General features: G+C 35.2%; 1 protein-coding gene and 1 long non-coding RNA gene across 2 annotated transcripts; both read right to left on the bottom strand.

The window, feature by feature from the left end:
• Nucleotides 1–10,198: 10,198 nt before the first annotated feature.
• LOC111241871 lies at nt 10,199–18,418 on the bottom strand. The gene is made up of 3 exons (XR_002668224.1): nt 17,896–18,418; nt 12,947–13,012; nt 10,199–10,384 (listed from the first exon to the last, which is right to left on the bottom strand). It is a non-coding gene; the product is annotated as an uncharacterized LOC111241871 (long non-coding RNA).
• Nucleotides 18,419–19,095: 677 nt separating this feature from the next.
• On the bottom strand, nt 19,096–21,266 carry LOC106763571 (GATA transcription factor 12-like). Its single transcript, XM_014647744.2, has 2 exons — nt 20,576–21,266; nt 19,096–20,049 (listed from the first exon to the last, which is right to left on the bottom strand). The coding sequence occupies exons 1-2, from the start codon at nt 20,873–20,875 to the stop codon at nt 19,297–19,299; spliced, it is 1,053 nt and encodes a 350-aa protein (XP_014503230.1). The 5' UTR covers nt 20,876–21,266; the 3' UTR covers nt 19,096–19,296.
• Between the last annotated feature and the right edge of the window lie 5,992 nt (nt 21,267–27,258).

Consider the following 27,258-nt stretch of genomic DNA (forward strand, 5'->3'; position numbering starts at 1 on the left):
AGGAGGTGTCTCATCCTTTGTGAAGATTCAAAGGAGGTGCAGGTTCATCTCTTGTGGTATCAAGAGAGGTGGTTTCTAAACTCTTACAAATTGTTTCTTTGTGATTGTAATTTGTAATTGTTTTGTGCTTAGTGAACTGTTTATCTTGGTTCGAGATAAGCGACTGGACGTAGGATTGGTAAGATCNGAACCAGTATAAAATTATCTGTGCAAATTTCTCTCAACCTTACTCTTTTATTTATATTTATTATTTGCGTAGTAAGTTAAATTGAGTAGAAGTTAAAAGGCACGCGTTTGTTTTGAAAACCCTCTTGGTTTGTTATTCCACGCTAACAATTCCACTGCAGCCGTTTCTAACAGGTTTCACGTTTTTAACAAGTGAGGTTCGAAGTGCAAGTCACAACATTATGGTTTGGTTGCGGTAGATTCTGATGACTGACAACTTTGTTTGTGATTCACCATGGTTGATGGTTTGATGGTGAATGAACCTGTGTGGCTTTCACGGTGGTTGCTAGTGACAAGGAAAGAAACCATGGTGATCTGGTGATTCTAGGGTTATGGGTGGTGAAAGGTTAAAGATGATGACAAGGCGTGTTGTCATCACACGAAGTGGTATGTGGAGGATTAGAACACGTGGTAGCACATTGTTGGCCAGATTCATAAGTGGAGGATTGCCAGGTGGCAACATCTTAAAAGACCTAATTTATTAGTGGTAGGAGGGGTGTGAATAGAGAAATCAGGGGGTGTAGAGCAAGTTCAATGTATGGCCCATTTATTGAAAAATGAAGTGTATAAGTGAAACTAAGGGTGCATTCAACTCCTTGTATAATTCTTTCCAGCTAATTTTGGACTTATTTTGTAACTTGGAACAATTTAATTTCACAATTTGAATGAATCAAACTTTAACTCCAGTTTCATCAACAAACCTTAGAATATCTAGAAATAATATATGCAACTAAAAATCACTTTTTAAGACCTTTTAATTCACAAACTCGATAAGTCCAATTGTCATAAATCCTATTGAAATCAATCATTTAAACAGCAAAATTCCTTCAAAATTTTGAAATTAAAACTAAAATGCAAGCATAAATATGTACTTATGAAAGGGCTACAATAGTAATAAAAGTTGTGTGGTATATAGTCAACCTATGGATAGGTCTGTGTGAATCGGTTTTAGGTCACGATAAATTAGGTTGGGTTGAGTTCAAGTCAGGTAGATTGTTGTGTTTGAACCCAACTAAGGTACATCTAGGTTGGACCAAGGTTGATAAATTCCATATTATGTTGATTTGAATCGAGTTTATATTGGACATAATTAAGAATAACCTATATTTGGCCAACTCAAGTTGGACACACAAAAGGTCAAATTAAGTTGGACGCATAAAAGGTTGAGTCAAGTTAGACCTACGTAAGGTTAGAGCGAGTTGTGCACACCTTTGATTACGTTTACTAGGGGTAGCTCAATGCCGATCAAGTCAAATCAAGTTGGATCAGTGTTAGACCCAGTCGAGTTGAATCAACATCAGACAAAGTAGAGTAGGATCATTTGAGACAAGATCGTCTAGAGAGAGACTGAATAATCTAAAGCATCTCTAGTTTTGAAGTTTAATAAACAATAATAAATGAAATAAGCTTGAGTAATCAAATGTCTAAGAAAAAGGAAAGAAAAAAGATATATCACGCAAAGAGTAAAATCCCATTCTCAAGTAGTCATAAGAAAGAGCATCTGAACACTAGAAAACGGACAACATGGAATCATCTAAGCATCCATCAAATGAACCATCTAGATGCCCACTTAACTAGAAAAAGGAGTTAGAGAGGAAAAAAATCTAAAAATTAGAAGCATCTAAGCGCTAAGCCAAATTAGAGTAAAAATCAAAGGTTATATCTAAGGCTACATGAGGTGCTTAATTATTAAAAAGTGAAAGAGATAAGCTAAAATTACATGATGTATTCTTGGGAAGAATCGTTAGATTAGTAGGACAAACCTACATGCTCAAAATGAAGAAGAGGCTGACCCTCTTAATGTTGGTGTATCATCTGTTGCCACATCCTTCATGCCAAAATTGAATTTGAAAAGTTTATGTTTAGGCAAATGCACTTATTATCAACACTCAAGAAGTCTTGCTTTGATAAGATTGACAAAGACATTGCTGCTATTTAGCAGAAGCTTGGGATACAAAGTCTTGATGATGATAATGATGATGAGGAAAATGAAGAAGAAGAAGAGGACATGGAAGAAGACGACAAAGAGGAGGATGAGGATGGTCAAGAAGAAGAAAGTGATGGAGATGTATTGCTTAGGGATTTAATTTAGTTTAAATCTTTTTTGGGAAAACTATAATATTAAGCCATAAAGCTTTCTTGTTTGAACACTCTGTTTTTCATTGTTATTAGGTACTAGGATAACCCATAATGCCTTGAATCCTAATTTTGAAGGTTGATTAAATTCATGGATGTTCATTGCTCAAGACTTGTGCTAACTGAGTGTGATAATGATTATCTGAATGCTTCAATGATTCAACTAAATTTGTGATTGGATTAATACATTGAATAATTGTATTGACTCTGTTCTGAGTGTCACATATGATATATCACTTGGTCATGTGCTCAATTGTTCAATATCATTCATTGATCATGCATATTGGTATATAACTATTGTTCATATCATTATTAATGTGTACTAACAATGTACAATATTGAGAAAGTTGCTTTTGTAGGTTATAAAGTGATCAAAACAGGTTCTATGATCATATATTATGTTTTTGATCATATCTACGAATTATAACAGATTAAATGGATGGCATAATCTGTTAAATAACTAGTATTGCAGTTTATAATCTGTTACATTAGTAATGTAATTAATTATGTGCCTAAATATGAATTTATATGTATATAATTGCATGTTTGGGTTGCTGAACAAGTTTTAAATGTCATGATATACATGATTAGCATGAAATACATATCATATGTTTCATATAGCACAAATTGACTTGGAAATTCATCATATAGTGAAAAATATGCATCATTTATAGATAAAATAGGTGTTTCTATTGTGAATCCTCAATCTACATAGTTTCAAATTGATTATAGTTTCTTACCGAGCTCTTACACCAATGAGGCCATGCTCTTTTAATAATTCCATGTTATATAGTTACGATTGTTTTGCGTTCTATTAGCCTTTGGCCAAGCTGCTACAATGATGAGGTCAAGTTTGTTCATTAAAGACCACGCTATATTAATTCCACTAGAATGCCTTATTATTTTTCTACATTGAAATATGTCTAATCGTTCCCTTTGATTGAAACCGTGTTTTTGTTCATAAGCCATGTTGTTTTGTGTTGTGATGAGTTGTCTTGCATATTTTAGCATGTTCCTTTACTGCAATTGCATAAATTGCTTGTTATAGTATTTATTGTTGTGTCGCCACTCTGTTAGACAAATGAAATAGATCTATTTTGAATTACATCCCGTGCTAATCAACTGACTGATTGATTGAATATGAATGTATCTGTATGAGTGCAAAACTGTTATATTCACTGTCATATATTTTCCTTGCACACTCATACTAAATTTATGACTCTATCATTTCACAATTGTACTCTATATCTGTACTAAAATTCAACAAAGTTGAGAAGAATGTGATTTACAGGATTGATATAGAACATAACATGCTTACATTGATCTGAAATGGAACATGAGCTGATCTGCAGAATTTAATCGACTGCAAAGGCAACACAATCGATTAAAAAGAGTAAATGTGGTTTGCAGTTTCTATATGATAAATCATTTATTCTAAACCTCTCATTATGATGATAGATGTGTTCATGCATTCTTATACTCTTTGCATAATATCCGTTGTTAAATCAATTTGAGTATTTTGAATGTTTCATACACAAATCCATTAGCTTCGAGCACTAATTACTTTACTCTGATACCTATTTTTTTTTAAATCTTATACTTGCTTGAAACTCATTATGAAATTAATACTCTGTTTAATTCATTATTGTTAGCTCTATTACAAAACATTAAGGGGAAACTTATTGAATCAGAGTTATTGCATATTGATAGGGGGAGCATCAATCACTGATATTAATCTATAAAATTACATGTTGATGTGTCTTTGTATGATATTGTTTATTTCTATTTGTACAATACCTTTTTTGCTAATGCCTAAAGGGGGAGAGATATTAGAAATTCAAATTTGATGTTTATGAAAATAACTAATAGAACAATTTCTGATTGTGCATCATGGTCGTGTTGTACATCATGGTTGTGCATCACGAAAAAAGGGGGAGATTGTTTAAAGGGGGAGCAAATTGAATGCTAAACCCAATCCCTCATGTGTGTGGTTTTTGACGATGACAACACATATATGTTACCATGACAACAACAAAAATATGTCTTTATGTTTTAATACATATGTTGCTAAACTAATTGTCTGCATACTCTCTATGATCATAAATGTGTTTTACATATGTTGTATGCATTATCATGTTTTCATATGTTAAAACCACTTGCACAAAGCAAATTTGTACGAAGTAATCAATTACACTGGTTTAGTAATCAATTAAGTTCATCAGATAACTTATGCTTAAAACTGTGGCAAAACAACAAGTTTCAATCGATTACATTATGTGTGAAATCGATTAAAACTCGTGTCTTTGCAAACACCTTTCGAAAATGTGCAGTGATGTGTTTTTAAGGAGAAAAGGTTTTCAAAATTGTCTAAGTGCAGGTGTCGCAACCAGAATCACGACGGGACGACGATCTAAAAAGAAACAATTTTGAAAAAGATTTTGGAGTCGCCACCATAGTTTATTTTGGGAAACTACGGAAAAAACCATAAGAAGATAAGACATGGTCTGTGAGAACCGGATTCTAGGTCTAGGAGTCGGTTACGTGTAGGGAAGGTATTAACACCCTACAACGCCTGCCCGAAGACAGTACCTTTAATTAAATACGCGAATGTGATGTGGTTTTCAAAATGTTTAACTATCCCAAAAAAAAGACATTATAAATAAACAAAATATATATTTTTTTTTTATTTTTTTTGTGCCCGACAAGGATTGACCTTGCTCTTACGTATTCTCAGTCAGACTGAGAAATCAGGGTTATGTAGTTCGAGGTGAAAGATTGTTTGTTGTTTAGAAAAGTATGTTTTGTGTTTTGATGTTTTTATAAAAAAAAGGAAAGGTTTAAGCACAAGGCCTACGCAAACGGTGTTTAAACCTTTTAAAATAATTTTTGTTAATTTTTGAAAGAAGAAACAAAAGGTGTTCAGTATAAGGCCGACAAAATGGTCGCACGTGTGCTTAAACCTTTTAAAATATTTTTTTTTTTAATTTTTGAAAGAAGAAGAAAAAGGTTTTCAGCACAAGGTCGACGAAATGGTCGCACGTGTGTTTAAACCTTTTAAAATAATTTTTGTTAATTTTTGAAAGAAGAAAAAGGATTTTAGCACAAGGCCGACAGAATGGTCGCATGTGTGCTTAAACGTTTTAAAATAATTTTTGTTGATTTTTTGAAAGAAGAAGAAAAAGACTTTCAGCACAAGACCGACAGAAGGGTCGCACGTGTGCTTAAACCTTTTAAAATAAATTTTTGTTGATTTTTTGAAAGAAAAAAAAGGCTTTCAGCACAAGGCCGACGAAATGATCGCACGTGTGCTTAACCCTTTTAAAATAAATTTTTGTTGATTTTTTGAAAGAAGAAGAAAAAGGCTTTCAGCACAAGGCCGACGGAAGGTCGCACGTGTGCTTAAACCTTTTAAAATAAATTTTTGTTGATTTTCTGAAAGAAGAAGAAAAAGGTTTTCAGCACAAGGTCGACGGAATGGTCGCACATGTGCTTAAACCTTTTAAAATAATTTTTTATCGATTTTTTAAATGAGAAGGAAAAAGGTTCTCAGCATAAGGCTGACAGAATGGTCGCACGTGTGCCTAAACCTTTTGAAATAATTTTTGTCGTTTTTTAAGTATTTATATATTAAAAAAGTATATAGATATTTAAAACAGAAAAAGGAAAAACTGGAAAATAAAAAAAAAAAAGATAAATAAATAAATAAAAATAAAAATAAAAACAAAAATAAGATAAAAAGAAAAATAAGAAAATAAAATAAAAAGGTATGAAGGTGGTTAAATAGAAAGAGGGTGTGCAAACCTACTTTAATTCTAATAACAGATTGGGCCTAAGCCCAAGCGGAAAGAGGTATGAAAATGCAAATAAGATAAAATAAAATAAAATAACAAAAACAAAAAAACATATATTATTTAATCACCCAGACGAAATTGGGTGGTGATAGTAGGACTTAACTGATTACATTGTTTTCGTAATCAATTAAGTCTGGTATTCTTTGAAAACTGTTTTCAAGCTAAGTCATAACTGTAATAACAGTCATATTTTTGAATGTTTTGACTTACTGTTAACATCTAATTGATTACATAAAATACTTAATCAATTAAATTTGTTTCAATGTAATTCTGATATAACTCTGATAAAGCGTAACTGATTACAATATTTTTGTAATCGATTAAAGTGCGTCTGATATGAGAAAAGCTATATAATAACATGTTGGGCGTTGTATGAAAAATTTTTGACACTTGGATCATTTTAGAATTTTCATATTTGATATAAGAGGTTTTGAGAAAGAGATTGCAGATGCTAATAGTGCTTCAAGAATCAAGAATCATAGAACTTGCAGATTTTGAAAAATTCTTGAAGGCTAACATTGTACTCTTATTGGTTGATCAATTCTGCAAAATTCAGTTGTATTCTTTTTTGATTAGGTTTTGTTTTGCAATGAAGAGATTGTGGTGTTTCCATGTGCTTGTTGCGAGGAAGAAGAAATTGGTTTTCTTGATACTTTGAGAAGGGTCTCAAAGGGTTACTGTAGCGAAGATGATTGCTCTTCTACAGGGTGTGTTTGCTATATTAGATTGGTGTGAGTTAGAGAAGAGATTTATATTTGAGAGTGGTCTCTATAATTCCTTGTTGTAAAAACTCAAAATTTTTATAGTGGAAAGTCTTTCAATCTAAGGTTGATTGAAAAAGACTGAATGTCAAACCAAGAATAAAAGACTATGTTTGTTTTCTATCCTTAATCTCTCTAATGCATTATTTTGATATTTATATTGTGTGCTTTAAAGATCATCTAAAGTTTTCAAAAAGATTAATAAAAAAAAGAGTTTTTATTGATTACCAACTCACCCTCTCTTGATAAAAGAAACAAACCATAACTTTCTTACAATAAGTAAATATATATATATATATATATATATATATATATATATATATATATATATTAATAGCTATAATTAGTTTCGTCATTTAATGAGCAATTAATAGTAATGTAAAATAGGCACTACAAAAATAATAGATTTTACTAGGGGTTTTTTCTGCATTACCAATAGTTTTAACTCATAGTAAATACATTTTTTGCGGTTGAAAAAACTGTCAGGAAAATCACCATTACAAAGATTTACAACAGTTTTGTTTGCAACCGACGTTATTTGTGAGAGTTTTTTAGAAATTGTTATAACTTACGGGAATTTATATAACCACGATCATTTGCAGGGGTTCCTAAAAACCGTTGGTAGTTGTTGGGGTTAATGGAAATCGTCAAGACTTATGTGGATTAGTCAAAATCCATCGATATTTTCTGGTTCATGTAGTTGGGGTTTTGAAAAGTGTCGGTAATGAAAATAATTTAATTTTTTTATTATTCAAATAATTTGATTTATGTGATTAACATGGAATATGTTTAATATCAAACCTGAATAATATGAAACCAAAAGTAATTATTATTATATAAAATAAACTATAAAATTAAAAATACATTTAATTTGTCAACTTAAGAAATAACTGGGTTCTAAAAATAAAAAACAAACATGTTCTTCTACATAACAAATCAAAAAGTGTTCTAAATAACATTTACCATTTTTGTTGTTCATCATTCTTGTTTTTCATCATTTTCTTCATCATTTAGCACACTTTCTTGATCAAATATTTATAATAAAAAATAATAATTAGTCAATAATATTGATATGCCCATTTCGAGGTCATGTAATTCCTAAAATGAAAAAAATTATGCACGTAAGGTCAATCATGCCAATGCATTGAAAATGTAAATCAAGAACTATTCCTAAACCCAATATCAAACAAGCTAGAAAGCATAGAAGAATGGAAGTTAAAGGAACAAGAATAAATTTATCCAGATGCAATTTAGACAACGAAATTGGAACAAAAGAGATATAAATCTTGCAAGAAAGTTAAAAGAAAGTAGTAACACTAATTCTAATTTGCAAGACCAAAGAACAAATATAAAAATTGAAACTGAAATCAGAGAAAAAGAACATTTCCCATGAGCTATTACCGTGAAAGCAAGGCAATAAATCCAAAGAGAATAGCACTTGCTTTTGAAATCCAAAGAGAATAGCACTTGTTTGGTAGGTTCAAAACAGGACTAATCCAAATAGCATTGGCATAAACTAATTGCCCCATAAACTATTGTTACGTATGGTATAAAGAAAATGGGCTAACCTTACATACATACACCATAATATGCATTAGTTTATTTTTTGGAAGGAAGGGAGATATGGCTTTCGTAACAATTTTGCACGTCAGTTTTTTTTTTTTTTTTTTTTTTTTTTTTTTTTTTTTTATCAAGCAAGAGATCAGGTCCCAAGCATTAACATACAACAAAAGAGTAAAATGGAATCTGTACATTTTTCTGGAAAGTGCCGAACCAAGACTGCTGAAATCAGAATATTCAAGCTTAACACAACGTTTGGTTTGATCCAATGATACTACAGGTCACTAGGATTCCATAGAAGGGAAAAGTATGGTGCAATATTAAATAAAAACCAGTAGCCTTTATTCAATCAAAGGAACTTGAAATGAGTGGAACGGTTCCACAAAACCATAAGCATAAAAGGAAATGGTTCAATAATTAAGTCCATTAAGATTTATATTACATGCCAAGACAAACATAATTTTGGAAGTATGATTAGAATGTACCTGACTTGTGATCCTAATTCTCTATTTATAGATCATCATAAGCTCAATAAAATATAAACAGAATTAGTATAAAAACAACCAAATGAACAAAACCGACCTTACCTGCCTATCTTTACCTGTGTATCTGGTCTTACATCTGTTTGTATATTCTTCATATTAGATATTCTCGAATCATTTTACCGTTATTTGGGCTTTTGGTCCATTTAGACAATCACGGGCCCAATTGCGACTTTTCCTGCACTATTTTATTTCGTGTTGACTTTGACTGGACCGTTCAGTTTTACTAGATAATCATTTGGTCGTAATATCATACCGTACATCATCCCCCAAGTCCGAGTTAACCGTTCGGCTCCTTTGTTAGGTTAACTGTAGGACTTTGAAGTGGTTCTGATAATGAGGTGTCCTTTCTACGCACCGTTTTGTGATGTCGTTTCATTTCCAAGTAATAATTTAGCTTTTCCCGCCTTTGGGATAGTGGCAGAGTCGCGAGAACGGAACCATTAGATCTTCCTTATCTAACGGTGCAAATTTCATAGCGGTCATGTCAGCTTTCCACATTAATGCAATGGGCTTTTTGAAAAGACTCTGGTTACCCAAACCGTCATTTTTGTGCCTTCACTCGCCGAGAGCCTTTCGAACTCCTTTCAACCTTTGCAAGCATTTCCAACTACTCATTTTCTTTCAGGTAACCATGGCTTGCCTTGCTTATTTAGATTGTCCTTCGTCACTTGTTGAGGAAAGAGGGTGCGGGGACTTGACTGGTGCATCGGGGAGTTCTCAAGCTGAGGTCGCCAATGTTATTTCTTCGGTGCTTAGTGGAGAGAGGGCCTTCGTTTATGGTGGTGTCGCCGTTAAGGATCCTGAGAACCTTTTTTCTTCTTCCTTTGTTGATTATGAGTGGGCTTCACACGACGTAAGTGAATACCCTAGTGTTTTCGTTAGTAAAGCCGTTTTGTTTAATGATTATTAAAATATATAATAACTACCTATTTTCACCAATTTTTTTCTTTTCTTCTTTTTTTTAATTTCAAAATTAAGTAAACTTAATTTCTTTTTAAAATTATTAAATACCAAACAAATATGATTCCTCTGAATAAAAAATTGATACCATAGAACAAAAGCCCCTGAGTAGGAAGGAATTTAGAAAAACAAATTGAGAAACAATTGTATGTTACAACAAGATAGGCTAGAAGTCAATGTAATCTCATTGCAAAAATAGTTACAAAGAAAGAAATGTTACCCAATTCATAATAAACTAGGTATAGTTTTATCCTAAAACAATATCATAAACTTCCTAAAGATTACTTCCATCAGATGATTGTCTTGTTCGCAAAGGAGACTCTGACTCATTTGCATAACGAGCTTGCTGAAATAATATAAAACATATTAATAAAATAAAATCAATTACATGTGCTCACATTTTGAAAATAATATATAAAAAATCAATCAAATAGAATAAACATGTTCTATCAATCAAATAGAATAAACATATTCTGTCAAATAGAATAAACAATAGAATACAAGTTAAAGTAGTGACAATCTCTGGGCCCAATGTTTGTTAATATTAGAACTGCAATCAGACCAAACCCATAAAAAAGGGGTTTCCAAAAAGAACATATACATGACCTATCCTTGTGTTGTGTCCCATATACGTTTATCAGTATTGGTGTTCTGTCCCACGACTTGCAGAAACCATGGTCAGACAGTGTTTGTGATGAACAATACACTAATAGAATCATTTCAGACTTTTAATCAAGTTTGGAATATCTATATGCATATTAAACTACTGCAGTTACTACTTTACACCATATATAAAATGCAATGGACCAGTACTTCTCACACTATGCATATAAATCTTACTGCAACAATCAATAAAGCTAACTACAACACAGATACAGACAACAACAACCTAATTCTCACACTATGCATATAAATCTTACTGCAACTAGGGGTGGGCAAACTGCAATATCTATACTGTATTATATCCAAATTATAATTAACTATAAAATAATTTAAAGAAACTGAATTGAACTAAAAATTAGTTCAGAGAAACTGATCTGAACTTAATTTTAGTGCAGTTCATGCAGTACAATTCAGTAAACTGCTTAAGATCAAAGCCACATTTTTCATCACACGCTGGACCGTCCTCCTCTGGATCCTCTCCTGTTCCCCTGTCACGCGGTCTCCCAGCACCTCCCCTTCTCCGACCACCTCCTCCTCCCCCGCCGCGCCCGCCTCTTCTCCGCCCACTCCCTCGCTGACGTCCAGTTTTTCCTCGACTACTCTCTCTTCGGCGACGGCCTCCCGCCCTCACCCTCTCCCCCCGCCGGCAACTCCATCGACTCCTTCTGGAACTCAGGTGCGTCCTCCTCCGGTTCCCGCTCCACGGTGTCGTTTTGCGTTTTGCGTTTTGTTCCCCCTTTTCTCCTTCGTTCTTCCACTGCTCCTAGGCCAAGGTTTTTCAATCTCTTTTGAAAGGGAAATGGAAAAGCGTATTCTCTTTCCAACGAGAAGCGTAGGATGGTGGAAGAGGCTTCAACAGTGCGGTGACGGTAGAGTGTGGCGACGACAGAGTGCGACGACAGCAGAGTGCGGTGACAACAGAGTGTGGCAACGGCAAAGTGTGGCAAAGCCTTCCGCGGCGAGTCTTCGACAATAGTGCGACAGTCTTCAACGGAGATAGGAAATAGAAAAACCGAACTCTAATTGAGAAAAATAGAAAAATTGATCCACAGTTAACTGAACTCAAAATAAAAAAAAGTTCAGTAACTTTAAACTGAACTATTAATCAGTATAAATAGTTTTAAGTAAAAGTAGTTTAAGTTTTTTAAGTTTAAAAAAGTACAGATAAACTGTAGTTTAAGTTTTTAACTTAACTGTGCCCAGCCCTAACTGCAACCATCGTACTTAGAACTTATCAACATCTGTAAACTGATTTCCTATATTCAATTGCATGTGCTCACAGTAAACAGGTATACATTTCTATCAAACTAATAGAAATAATATTTTGTACGTTACTGTTAGGGATCAATAACAGTTGTCAATAGACTAAGCTTAACCACACAAAGAAATTAATAATCTAGCTATGAATGATTTATGATATCAATTGGAATCTTTAGGAAGTACGACAACTTCCTAAAGACATTAATAATCTAGCTATGAATGATCAGTAAGAGCGATAACTAACTACTCCGGTTATGTTTTTAGATATCATGTATCCATCTCGTATTCATGACTTCCTATTTAATCATAACTTCATATTTAGTTATCTCTCACACGTCTCGTAGACTCATGCTTAGAATTAATTCTTCTTTATTTAAATGTTAAATGGCTTTCTGGTAGTAAACTAAGGAAAAAATGTGAAACAAAACAGTGTATTCAAATTATAATCAGACTCTCCTTGGCCACAACCAAATGAATTTTGAAATAAAAAATGTAGAAAATTACATCAGACTCTCCATGGTCCAACATAAGTTTTGGACTCTTTTTTCCATCTTTTAAACCATTTTTGGCAATGCAGCAGTGGTGTTCCAAAACTACAACTTATACGCACGCAAACCAAACGAAATTCAGAAGAACTTGTTCACTGCGCAAGGCAGAGAGGATACTAACAAAAATCACCTATTGGGTAAAATACTAAAATAGAATCAATCTAAACTTGCAAAAACTAGCATCACAATAATTGACAAATGCCAAATCCAGATTCAGAATTAAACTCGGTAACCAAAGATGTAAGTACCTAAACTACACTAACACATATCTGTCAATGATCTAATAACTGAAAATTAACTTTGTAAAATTTACAAGTTCATCTCATGCAATCAGATTCAAGAAAATCAATTCTGAAATAACAATCGCACATATGAATGATAATCTATGCCATCCAGCCAAATACATTGCACATATGAATGAGTTAGGATCTTATTACCTTTCCAAATGAGAGAACGAGCTAATAAAGAGTCACAATTCAGATTGTAATACTTAAAAGAGAAACCTGCAACATCAATTAAGTAGTGTTTTGTTATGGCAATAAAAATCATACTTTTGCGCAACAAAAATTCGCTGATAAATGTATATTATTACTATGTCATCATTACTATTTGCATCTTGATTTTGAAAAGTCTACAAGTCTAAAAGAAACTAAAGAGAAAGATCCAACATTTGGGCCATCATCATTGAATTCCATCGTCTTTATATTACCTGTCCTTGACGCATGTGTTTCCAATCCAATTATCCTCACCTATGCGAACATCACTATCAATTTTTTCATACAGTGCTTATGTATCAATAGGACTCGGTCTGAATGTGATTAAGGAGTTCTATGTTTAAATAATACTTTTGTTTTTCAGTAAACAAATATTATTAAAATGAAAACAAAAAAATAAAATAAAAATGATAGGAGGACAAGATACACCCAGGCAACAAAGACGAAAATGAAAAGACTTGAGATACAGAGGTCATTACCACATTCAATCTGGATAAAGAGAATTAATAATATTTTTAATAAAACTAGTATAATTCTTTAATGAACTTGACGTATCCAGTTGAAAGATTGGATGAAATAGAGAAAACAGTTTATGCAGTAGCAGTACAACATTATCATAACAATTTGTGATGCTTGATAATTTTGTTGACTTTAATAATCACTACATCAAAATTCATACCTACCATCACTTCTGATTGATTACCAGAGTAAGAGTTTTTACATTGACAGTGCTTAGAAATTAAACTAATGAAACTAAAAAGACAATATACTTGCTAATTAATTGATAAAATATTAATATACCACTCACCTTCATTCAGTGTGTGATACAACCTAAGAACATCTACACCAGAATAGAAAGCTCTGCCACAACCCTTCAAAGCATTCAATATAGAAACTCAAACTCAACAGAATACCAATTCCATAAACATAGTAAAAAGAAAATTATTATGAATTACAATATAATTATGTCATTTAGTTCAATGGTAACTTAGTGGCGTGAAAANAACAGTGATACCTTCATCAAAACAAATCCAATGTNAGAGTAATCTAAGGNCCAAATAAATAATGAGGTGTTTTAAAATTGTAACTTGAAAAGGCAAGCTAGCTCTCAACCACTGTGAGATCTCATTTGAAAGAGGTTTTAAAATTGTAACCTGGAAGAGGAAACCTAGGTTTAATGACGGTAAACCCTAGCGATGATGAGCGATGACGCACAATGGAGGACTTCATGGCGACTGCAACTGACAACGCAACGGTGAGCGCAACGACGACCATAGCAGCAACCACAACGACGACTGCAACTGAGGACTCCATGGCGACTGCAACAGACGACGCAGCGGCGAGGACAACGACGACCGTAGTGGCGAGCAATGGCGACCGCAGCGGTGAGGCAATTGTAAGCGCAGCAGAGACGGTACGACGACCGCAACGACGAAGACGTTGAACCGTAGATCGACGCTACCTAACGAGACCTAAAAATGATGATGATTTGAGTACGAACTGAGTTGTTTGCAGGGGAAAAACGAAAACCTTGCACGAGTTTAGGGAAAGCAAAGAAAATGTGAGGGTTTGGAAAATTTTAGGGAAAAGAAATGCAACTTTCGATTTTGAAAAGGGGGAAAGTATGAGAGGGAAGATAGATTTGGAAAATTTTGGATACAGAGGGAAGTTAGAAACTGAAAAATTGTATTTTAAATTTTAGATGACATAAACCTCCTCCAAATAATATTAAAACCCCCCACAATCAGGACTTAATTAAATCCTTTTAATTATTTTAAATAATTTTAATTTGCGGAGGGTTTTTATAACCCCCACAATATAACCTCTGCCTAATAATATTTTATTTGTAGTGATGAAAGAGTTTTCCATGGTAGAGAGAGCTCAGGGGGGAATTTTTTCTATTTCTATTAGTGCATGTTCTTTGATATTTATCTTAGGTTACCCTTCACCGCTTTCCAAATGAACATTTTGAGAACCTTAAATGTAGTCCCTACGCAGCTTCATCCGAATAGTTGGAGTTACATTCAGGCGTTCGCCGTCATGTGTCAAACCTTGGCTATCAGACCGACGGTCGCTTTATTTCTTTACTTCTTTAGGACACGTCCTAATGCCAAGAGGGGTTGGATGTCCTTGAGTTCCGAACCTAGGAACGCAATTTTAAAACTGTTCACGAGTCTTTCAAAGACTTCAAAAATCAATTTTTTAAAGTTTCTATCACCGAGTTGGGCCGTCCTTTCTTCTTTCATGAGGATGATAGCCCTAGGTTCCCCTTATATTGGACCCAAGAACCCCGTACGATGACATCTTGGCCCAAGGAAAAGATGACTGACGCTGATTGGAGGCCTTAGGTGTATTGGTTGAGTTACCCCGCCCGTTTTCCTCTCGAAAGATAATCAACTGTCTTGAGCATGATGATGTCAATTCGAGGGTGTTTGGTATGTTCTTTTATTGGTTGATAGCATAGTATAAGCCAAAGCAATCAGTAAAAGAACATACCAAACACCCTCGAATTGACATCATCATGCTCAAGACAGTTGAATATCTTCCGAGAGGAAAACGGGCGGGGTAACTCAACCAATAAGGAGCGTCGGTCATCTTTTCCTTGGGCCAAGATGTCATCATACGGGGTTCTTGGATCCAATATAAGGGGAACCTAGGGCTACCATCCTCATGAAAGAAGAAAGGACGGCCTAACTCGGTGATAGAAACTTTAAAAAATTGATTTTTGAAGTTTTTGAAAGACTCGGTGAATAGTTTTAAAATTGCGTTCCTAGGTTCGAAACTCAAGGACACCCAACCCCTCTTGGAGTTAGGACGTGTCCTAAAGAAGTAAAGAAATAAAGCGACCGTCGGTCTGATAGCCAAGGTCTGACACATGACGGCGAACGCCTGAATGTAACCCCAATTGTTCGGATGAAGCTGCGTAGGGGCTACATTCAGGGTTCTCAAACCGTCCATTTGGAAAGCGGTGAAGGGTAACCTAAGATACATATCAAAGAACAGGCACGAATAGAAATAGAAAAAACCCCCCGGAGTTCTCTCTACCGTGAAAAACTCTTTCATCTTCCCTACAAACAATCAATTTCACAGCAGAACCATAACCTAGGGTTCTGAGGACACATCTATTGTTCGCCCAATCTAATAAAACGACTTTACTAATGAAAACACTAGGGTATTCACTTACGTCGTGTGAAGCCCACTCATAATCAACAAAGGAAGAAGAAAAAAGGTTCTCGAAACGACGACACCACCATAAACGAAGACCCTCTTTCCATTAAGCACCGAAGAAATAACCTTGGCGACCTCAGCTTGAGAACTCCCTGATGCACCAGTCGGGTCCCCGCGCCTTCTTTCCTCAGCAAGTGACGAAGGACAATTTAAATTAGCAAGGGAAGCCATGGTTACCTGAAAGAAAAGGGGTACTTGGAAATGCTTGCAAAGGTTGAGAGGAGTTCAAAAGGCTCTCGGCGAGTGAAGGCACAAAAATGACGGTTAGGGTAACTAGAGTCTTTTCAAAAAGCCCATTGCATTAATGGGAAATACTAACATAATTGCTATGAAATTTGCAACGTTAGATAAGGAAGATCTAACGGTTCCGTTCTCGCGACTCTACCACTACCCCAAAGGCGGGAAAAGCTAAATTATTACTTGGAAATGAAACGACATCACAAAACGGTGCGTAGAAAGGACACCTCATTATCAGAACCACTTCAAAGTCCTACAGCTAACCTAACAAAGGAGGCGAACGGTTAACTCGGACTTGGGGGGATGATGTATGGTATGATATTACGACCGAACGATTATCTAGTAAAACCGAGCGGTCCAGTCAAAGTCAATACGAAATAAAATAGGGCAGGAAAAGTCACGAATGGGCCCGTGATTGTCTAAAAAGGCCAAAAGCCCAAATAACGGTAAAATGATTCGGGAATATCTAATATGGAGAATATACAAACATATTTAAGACCGGATACACAGGTAAAGATAGGTAGGTAAGTTCAGTTTTGTTCATTTGGTTATTTTTATACTAATTCTGTTTATATTTTATTGAGCTTATGATAATCTATAAATAAAGAGCCAGGGGCACAAGGCAGGTACGTTCTAATCATACTTCCAATTCACGTTCTATTTATTCAAACATTAGCCCTACTCTCTACTTTCATATACTAAGAATAATCAAATTAAGAATCGAGGTTCTTCTACTACACGCCTACCTTGGGCGTCCGAGTGCCATTGCAGATACCTCCCCCCTCCAATCAAAGATCGAAGTCTACTGAACGGTCAAGGCTAAAGGAAAACGAGCAGTTGAGATTTAGGAAAAGCGAGCAATTCAATCAATCAAAGCGTGAGAAAGCTAGAAAGTCGTGTCCACCAGGTCAGTCTCTTTCTATCTATTGTTGAATTTTATTTCCAACATCATCTAGCTCACATCTTATCAATAATTTTTATATGGCAAGGCAACAATATAAGCCAAGCAACAACATTGTCATACAAGAATCATTTTACAGATCAAACATTGTAAGTATTCACACATAGATTAGCTCCCCTACATACAATCTCTTTTAACACAGTACATATATAATAGATCAAACATTACCAGGCATTCATTCCATCCAGACATAGATTAGCTCCCCTACACACAATCCTTTTTAACATACATTCAAGTATATCATCAACTCATACAAACAATTCTTTTTAACATATAATCACGCATATCATTCCTACAACAGAGCATGTCCCATATACTTCCAGTTTTAGATTATTGCAAACTATCACTACAACCCAATAACATCACCAAAACACACAGTATTTCAGATATTATTATATTAAACAAGCCAACAGTTAACACAACAATTCAGATATTAACAAGCCAATATTGGTTTAGCTCCCCATACCTAAATTTTGATTCCTCTTCACAAGTAACACATACTACCACCGAACCCCGTCACTCTCTCAGCCCTCTCTTTCACTCTTAGGTTTCTCAACATGCTTGATTGGATGTCTCTATTCTTCCTTCTTCCGCCCCTTTTTCAGGTTTCATTTAAAGCCCCAATTTGGATCCTCGAAACACTAAAATCATGATCAGCATCCTCTGATTCCATCTTCCCCTTTTTAATACTCTTATTTTGTTTCTCTTTGAATCATTGAATGCTTCCTCAGGCTGTTATGCTCCTCCTGACCTTAGGATTTACAAAACCAAAAAGAAAATAGAAGAAAGAGAAGAGAGAAGTAGTATCGGAAGAGACGTGAAAGTGCAGAGTGGACGGAAGATGGAAAACAAGTGATGAAGGCGCCACGAAATAAATTAGGGCAGGCTGGGAAATATTAATACTTACCGATGGTTTGATAAAATAACTGCCGGAAATATCTTCAAAAAATTAAAAAATAAAATATATTTTAGTTGCCTTTTGACTTGAAACCGCCGAAAAATTTAAAGAAAAATAATAATAAAAAATATACTTGAGATTTCTATATAAAACCGTCGAAAATTATCTAAGATTTATAAAATCGTAGAAAAAAAAATTCCTAATAAAATATGTTATTTTTGTACTGAGGTGTTACAGTCGACAGTAATTAATAATATGTTTTTATTATGTAATTCAAAGTATTATACATGCTAACGTTAAATGTAATGCATTATTTAACATATCAACTATAATTTATAACATCTTAAGTTAAAAAACAATTTTTATTAAAATTAAACCACTAATTTACGTTTGCATTACTTAAATTTCCGTTAGATTGTTATGTATCATTCGAAAACTTATTATTGTATTCGTAAATTTAATTAAAACGATTACTTGTAGCCGCAAAAACTTTGTTTTATACAAGAACATAAAAAAAGTTATAAAAATAAAATTAATTTGTTAAAATCAGTTGATGTATAAATTAAAAATAAAATTTGGATAAACCAATTGAAAAATATTCTATAACTTATACGCAACATTTTATTTATGAAATAATTTATTGCATTTTATTCTTAAAAAGTTTTATGGAAAAGTTGTTAGAAACAAATATCAATGAGAAAATAAAAATTAGGTAGAGAAATTAACCTGTTGGATGGAGTGTAAGAAAATATGGGCGAAAGAGAAACGGGTTGAAGAAATATTAGAGTGATGATGAGTGCAGTCTACATAAACTCAAAAATTATGAGTGAGGAAAAGGCATTTCCGAAGGAATTAGGATGAAAAAGAAAGAAACAATAACAAATTAGAATGTCCTAATGAACATGTAATAACTCTGCTACAAAATAAATTACCGGATGCTCCACCGCAGTTGTCCTACTCTGGCACGTACTAGATAAGCTGCCTGTAATCGGGTCCCATGTGTTGGTGGACCAAGTAATCTTCACTGTTGGATACGTCTAACAGCATGTTCTGATGATGATGGTGTTGTAGGAACTGTTGTTGCTGGTGCTGTTGGGCCCGTACCATCTCCTTCTGCCTTCGCAGCTCCAGCACCTTGCGGTGCGAGTTAGAGTGTTTTGTCAGAACAAACGTTGGGCTTGCCGCGGGTCTGTACTCGGGCACGAGCCGCCCCGACTTGTACCTCACTCCACACGCGTTACACAGCGTCTTTGGGCCCATGGGCCCGGTTCGCCACTGTGGTGTCTTGTCCGTGGCGCAATGCAGACACCTGCGTCCGTCTCCACCACTGCCGTCGCCGCTGTCTTTCTTTCTTGGTGTTGTCTTCGCGGGCTTTTTTGTGCCGGAATGAGTGGAAACAGGAGCAACGACCTCAGTGTCTGAAGACGACGTCGTCGGGGACAGGACAAGGAGGCGCGATGCCCAGTTGCATGGGGGCCCGCGGGACCTTTTGCTACGGGCCTTGGCTGGGACCGACACTTCCGAATTGAATATCGGGTTGTTTCGGGTGGGCTCGGAATGAAACCCGTTTCTTGTGGGCTCGGAGTGGAACCCGCGGGCCTTTGGTACGTGGTCGTTTCTCGCATTCATGCCTGATATCAGCTGCATCTTCTGTAGGTCCTCGCTGGAAAACGACTCCTCCACGAAATTCGAAAGCCATTCTAGCTCTGCTATATCATCGTACTGCTTTCAAATTTAAATGAAATAACAAAAATTATACATATTGCGTAATAATATAATTTGAAAATTTATTATTACGTACACGATACATTAAACTCTTGCACGTTTTAGCATGTGCAACAGTTAATTGTAGCACGTTTTAATGTTTTAATGTTCAGAACAAATGTAATAAATTGGAGCAACGATTGTAAGAAAAGTAGTTTATTGGACCGTGAAATGAGGGTAATTCTGTTAAGCTGATCCTGAAATTATTGGCCTAAGAAGGATAAACTGATAGTGATGTATGTATTTACACAAGTTAGCGATTTTAAGGGAGATAAAGATGGTCAAATTGGAATGCAGGCTTTGTGCGTTACCCTTGGGTCATGTAATGAGGTTGCCAAAGTGTTGGTTGGTCATTGATTTTGAGATGAAGTAATAACTAATGTAATAAATAATAAAAAAAAAATAGTACAGTAATTATTATTATTATTATTATTATTATTATTATAATGTTACAACTTTATATAAGCAATATAATGTGCTATACCGGTACGCATAGGTCACCGGAAAAATGACCATCGGAGAGATTCCGGCTACCAATGTCCGGAAAGGTATTGGGGTCGTAGCCGGAAAAGGAGGAGGAGTTGCAGCTATCAACGGCGGTGACGTTGGAAGAGTCGGTGGAGTTGACAGGGAGAGAATCGAATATGGTGTCGGCGTTTACAGCATCGTCGTTGGAGAAATCCAAAAGGTCCTCGACAATGAAGTGATCAGGGTTATTGTTTTTGGTGGTGGTGGTGTCTAGGGTGAATTGTGGGAAAATGGGGGATGAGTTGGGTGATTCCATTGTCACGAATGTAAGAAAAAGGAGTTATTTTTTGTTTGTGTTCTGTCTTTTTTTGAAGATTAAATTTTAAGGTTTAGGTTAGGAGGGAGAAGGGGATGACGACGTGACGAGAGAAGTGAAGAAAATTAGTGAGTGAGAAAGTATAGGAGTTTGAGGAAAAAAGTGAGAGAAGTTATGGCTTTGAGTGGAGTCTCGCAGAGAGAGAAAAGGAGAGAAGAGGGTTTATTTGCGCTAGAAGGGGACAAGCCACACTTAAATTAGAGGACTTTGTTTTTCCCGTTTTTCATCTTCTTTTCTGAATAAGCCACTTCTACCTCCAAAATTCAACTCAAATCAAACCATAAACTATACTAATACCCTTCAATTAACTTCAAACTAATTTAAATTCCAACTCACTCTCCTTTTCTTTACCAGTATCTTACAATTCTGTCCACAATTTCGTGCACAATCTGCACAAAATGCAACCATCCATAAAAAATAATTGAAAAAATTATGGGAATTAATTTAAATTATTTTTTAATTCAAATATATTTATATATATTAAGAGTGAAACTCATTGAACTCAATGTAAAATAATGTTTACTTTTATTATTATTTTTGTTTTTTCAAAGTTTGATATACCTTACCAAGATTCCAATTTCAAACATTTTAATCAGTCTAAACTTCAACTTTAAGGTACTTGTCTTTTAAGACACTCACCTCATATTGTAATGAACGTGATAATTAATTAATGTAATAATATACTTCATTCACTATATTATTGATATTATGATTTATGGGTTTTTTTAGTTGAATGAGTCTGATTGACATAATTAACTATCTTGATTAATTTTTTAGGTTAATTACTCTATTAATTAAATATTAATCATGATTTTAAATTGGACATTTAGTCTACTCCTTCTATGGAGGTTGTATTGACTGATAATTTAACTATTGTGGAAACTCATATTATTAGGACTGAATACATCTCGACATAAGAGATCGAGATATATATAGATACATATATGATATACTAACCTCTAACATTTGGTATTTTTATATTCTAAGTCTTAAGCCTGCATATATTGTTTCTGGTGCTGTATGGTTATATGCAAAGAAAATCTTTATTTCTTTAGTTATCTTATCTATAGGTATAATTTTTTATTTTATTTTTATAGTAAATAATGAATGTATTTTATTTATTTAAGTGTTTTTTTATTAAGATTACGTGATAGAATGAATTATATGTTTAATCATACAAAAATTTATTCTTAATTTCAATAGAACCTGAGAGTCAGTCCATTTGATTTAGTTATGTTTGAAATCACAAAAATTCTGGGTTCGAGGTAAAAATTATATATGACTTGCAATAATTTCAAATTGAATATGGATTATGGATTTATGTTTGAAGGAAATAAAGGAGTGAGGATAAAATCGGTAAACATAGTTTTATTTCAAATTCATCATATACACTATAGGTCATTAGTGTAAAACGTTGTTTAACGTCACCCATTAGATGTCGGTTTCGTGAAAAATCGACGTTTATTATTGCACGGTGGCATTATCGTAAATATATTGATAAACTAGACATCAGTTTCGATGTTAGACGACGTCTATGACATCATAGACGTTGCACCCGCCTCAAACTGACGTCAAATTGCCTGAGGTATGTGATAAGACAGACAATTCAACGTCGTCTAGAAAAGGGCACCGACGTTCCAGTCTCTGACAGGAAATCAAATGTCAAACGGTTTAGCTCTAGACACGGAATAGATAGACATTGGATCCCCTGAACAAGCGACGTCGACTGGGCTACAATTAATGTTGTTCACCAAATTCCCAGGCGCTTAGACGTCACGTAGTCAAACGACGACGTCTAAGGTCTATCTGGAAGGCGGGAAGACAAAAATCCTTCAATTTAGACGTCAGTTCTGAACGTAAGCGACGTCTACGTTCCTTTAATTGATTATTTCCACCAAATTCGAGGGTTTTAGATGTCGGCTAGGAGGGGCACCGACGTGAACTACCCTGACAGGAAATCAAGCGTCAATCTTTTTAGCTTCTTTAAGAAGAATAGACGTCGGATCTCGATCAAACACTGACGTCTATAGACGTCGGTTTCTGGCGCAACCGATGCCCAATTTCATTTTAAATAAACCGCAGACCCTTCTAACCACTCAATTTCTGATCGTGTCTTCATCTCTTCTCCTTTTTCTCTGCTTCTCCTATTCTTTTACTCCCTTGCACACCTATACTTTTTATCTCTTCCGGCATTGCATTATATTTTCTCATAACGTCATTGTCTTCGTCCTCTCCTTTTTCTCTCTTCATCTCAGGTGCGTGGTTTTTCTTATGCTTACCGTTTAAACTTTCTTTAGTTTTTTATCGATTATCTTGTCGTTCAACTGATTAAAATTTGCCTTTTTTGTGTTGTGTTTTAGTGCAGTTTTGATCCACTCTTTGGGTAACATAGTGCAACATTCTCCCTTTGCTAGTTTCCTCACTAAAGAGTGTCGATCTTTTAAGTTTTCTAGTTCTTCCGACCCAGAATGGAACTTGGGTCCTTGTCTACTTCTCGACACCGTAATTTTTTTTCTGTTGCGGTTGAATAATTGGAAATAGCCATGGACCCAGGTTCGGTTTTAGGTTGAAAGAACTAGAAGATTCAAAAGACGCAAGCTTTTTTTATGGGGAAACTAGCGAGAGGAGAGTGTTACACAATGCTACCGAAAGCCTGGATCAAAACTGCACTAAAACACAAAGTCGTTGTTAGATGTCGGTTAAAGCCATGTCCAACGTCTATAACAACATAAACGTCGGTTAGTGTCATTTTAAACCTCTTTATATATTCAGACGTCGGTTTAATCATAGGTGGACGTCTATATAGAGTAATTAGACGTCGGTGTGAGTATAAGCAGACGTCTATATAGAGGTCGGTGGATATCGTTAACTGACGTTTATATGGACGTCGGTTCTGACGAATTTTGACGTCCATAAACGTCACCCGTATAGACGTCGGTTGTGAAAGTGACGTTAAAAGCCCAAATTAACCGACGTTAAACAGCGTTTTTGCACTAGTGGGCACAAATTAACTGAGGATGAAAAGGTCATGTGCTTTATTAATTATTTTTAATATTTGGTTTCTCGATATCATTTCAATAATTATCATGAATGTTTTATTACTTATGTTTTCTTATAATACGCAATTAATTTAATTATTAATATTAATTACTTAAATCAATAATTTCACTAGTGTATAATTAGGATTCTAACGCGGTCCATACGCTTTGATTTTTACACAACTGAAGCATAAAAAAATGTAGTGATATTTTTGTAATTTTAATGATCTTATAGGTCTCGGTTCAATGGGAACCGAGATATAATAACCTTATAGACTCGGTTCAAGAAGAATCGAGGCATAAAAGCCTGCGTATCCTCCTACACACATTAAATTTTTTTATTTTTAAATGTTTTCGAACACTTTAGACACCAATTAAGCGGATAACTGAGTCAATATCTCTTGATATTTTCTCGCGCATTAACATTCCTCTCCCATATCCCATTTCCCTTTTCTTTTTCTTGTCTCTCTCTTCTCTATGCTCCAACCTTAAGGCGCTACCGCTGCAACCACAACACAACAACCACCACCAGGATGCTCACTCATGCCTTGGAATCGACCTTAACGAGATCCCTTCGCCTTCCTCCTCGTTCGCCGAAACCCTACCGGACTTTGTCACCAACGTCATCCTTACTTATCACGAGAACCCCTGACCGCCGCTGGGAGCCCCCGCTGCCCTCCCAAGCGGTGGCCTCACTCCTTGCACTGCCTGCTCTAAGCCCTGCCCCGCTGCCTCCGGGAGCCACCACCACCTCGTCGTGTGCAACGGCTGCGAGCGCGGCTTTCACCTCGCCTACGAGTGTGTCGCCTCTGGAGTGAAGAGCAAGCAGTGGTCGTTAGGAGTGAAGCAACTTCTCGATAACAACTCCTAAGGTTTTAATCCAGATCCCCATCCCCAATTTTAGTGCTGCATGGTGAAAAATCTCAGATCTACATTGCTTCAGCTGTTATCCCCTTTCTCTCCTTTTTTTTTGGTCTTTCCAATCATTTGGATGATTTTTTTTTGTTGTATAATAACTTGATTAGGATTAGGGTTCAAATTTAATCATCAACAAATTTGGTTAAAACAATCTGGGGCAAGGTTTTCATGCTTTGGAAATTCATACTTGGTTTGTGATGACGGCTAATTCCAGCACCAAATACGTCTCAGTGAATCTAAACAAGTCCTATGGTCAGCATTCCACCGCCTTTGGATCCGTCCGATCGCATCGCCCAGGAGTCGTAGTGGTTCTGTCACGGCCACACAATTCATACAAGGTTGGGCCTAAGCTTTCCGTTCCGCCATAGATCCAATCACCATTGCATTAATTCAACATTTTCTTTCCTGTTTCTTTTATTAATTTCACTTCTTATGTAGATGTTTTTTCCTGTTCTGATTTGTTTGGTAGTGAGACACTTTTATTTCCACTTTAGAGCAATTGGGTGGATTTATTTGCTTTCCTAATTGAGAGAAGAGATTGAGGGTTTTTCCCGAGTTTAATTGATATATATTTGAATGGAAGTGAAGAAATTGACACCTGTTTAGCAGTTTTGTACCTAGCCATCCTAGAGTTAAATGCCTTTTAGTTCACAGGCTTCATATGAGGGGCAAAGTAAGATTGAGAAGCATGTTCTTGAGTGAAAATCCAATCTAGATATACTTACAAAGGTTTTTTTATATTTTTGTATTGTGAGTAATCTCTTGTTGTTAGGTTTTTTGTTCTGTGTTTCAGATTAAAATGTGCTTGTGTAGATTTGAGTGATAAAAGTTCAGATTCGAAGAGACTTTCATGGGATTAATCTCTTGAGTCTGAGATAAATTAAGGTAAATGTGTGGTTTATGTTATATGCAGTTTAATTTTTTATAACTTTTTGTTTTGCTTTGATGACTATGGATTTTTTGACTGAATCTGCTAAATGTGTGGTTTATGTTATATTTCTAAGACCTCTATTTTCCTTGGGTCTTACATTCACCCTTCCTTAAAAGAATTTTTGTTCCTGAAAATTGACCTACTCATTTGAAAATGTCTGATTTTGGTGCTTCAGCTCCTGCCATGGAAAAAAAGTCGTGTCATTGCTTTTGGCTGCCCTGAGCTCTTCTTTTTTGGACATGTTGCAATAAGATGCCTAGCCATCTAGTAGACAAAACATTTTCTAGCCTCAATTTTCTCACTTGCCAACTTCCAACAATCTTTCTTGAAGTGTGGACCTCCACATTTATAGCATTTTAAGCCTCTAGAATGTCTCTATTGTGGTCTAGCATACGACTTCTTCTGATTTTTATCTTTAGAGGAAAAACTTTTCTAAGTCCTCACCACATGTTACTAGCTCTCTTCCATCAACTCTGCCATAATAGATTGTTCCACAATCTTCGGAAATATCTAGATCTTCAAATGCACTATGAATCTCATCAGACTAAGATACAAGCCCCTCTCGAAGTTCCACTCTTCACTCATGGTATGAGTATAGAATCTAGAGAGGTACACAAAACGCGACATATATTCTTGCACAGTCCTGCTTCCTTGATGTAGCATCAGAAAGTCTACTTTCCTTTCATATTTAACACTTTGAAGAAAATAAATCTCTAGATATTTCGCCCTATAAGTCACCTAGCTGATCTTCTCTCCTTGAAAGGTCATCACTTGGTTCATGCTCCTCCATTAGTACTCTGTCTCCCCAACTAACATGAAAGTAGAGAACACCAACTTCTACTACTCAGTACAGTTGATCACTCCAAAGATCTTTTTGTTTTTGTAGATCTAGTCATTTGCCTCATCAAGAGTAGCCTTTCCATTTAACTTCGATGGATTATGACATACATAGTCATTCATATTGGCATAGTGCCTTGGAACTTGTCTTGCATGCTGTCCCTATAGTGTATGCACGAGAGTGCGAGCGATATCCTCAGTAGTATTGGTAGGGAATCATGGTGTACGAGTCATCTTTTTACACATACAATAATAACACATTTAATCATTTTTATTCAAGAAATCATACACCTACGCATGTGATAAGCTGTCGTTGAAGCTATCAAATTAATACTACTTTTCAAGAAAGTAGATAGGGCTAAAGTAACCCTAAGTCGTCTCCCAACGAACACGAAATTGCTTTTGAATATCTGAAACTTTTGAATGCTATGCAATGCTTAGGAACAAAAGTGAGGATGTATAAAGATTGTTGTAAAACAAATAGAAAACTTAAAAAAACAATTATGAGGAAACAGGCTAATTCCACTGCTTTTCCAAAATAGATTCATCATCGGTTATTCACAGATCATTGTTCAATTGATTATTGTTTAAGTTTCAAA

This window comes from Vigna radiata, chromosome 6 (genome assembly GCF_000741045.1).
Source record: "Vigna radiata var. radiata cultivar VC1973A chromosome 6, Vradiata_ver6, whole genome shotgun sequence".
NCBI classification, from domain to species: Eukaryota; Viridiplantae; Streptophyta; class Magnoliopsida; order Fabales; family Fabaceae; genus Vigna; species Vigna radiata.

Bases quoted from the DNA above. Each gene is read 5' to 3' on its own strand.
- LOC106763571 (XM_014647744.2), bottom strand. From the start codon at position 20,875: ATGGAATCACCCAACTCATCCCCCATTTTCCCACAATTCACCCTAGAC. The intron at 20,050-20,575 runs GTATAGCACATT...ATTTGAAAGCAG, and splicing joins CCGGTGACCTATGCGTACCG to TACGATGATATAGCAGAGCT.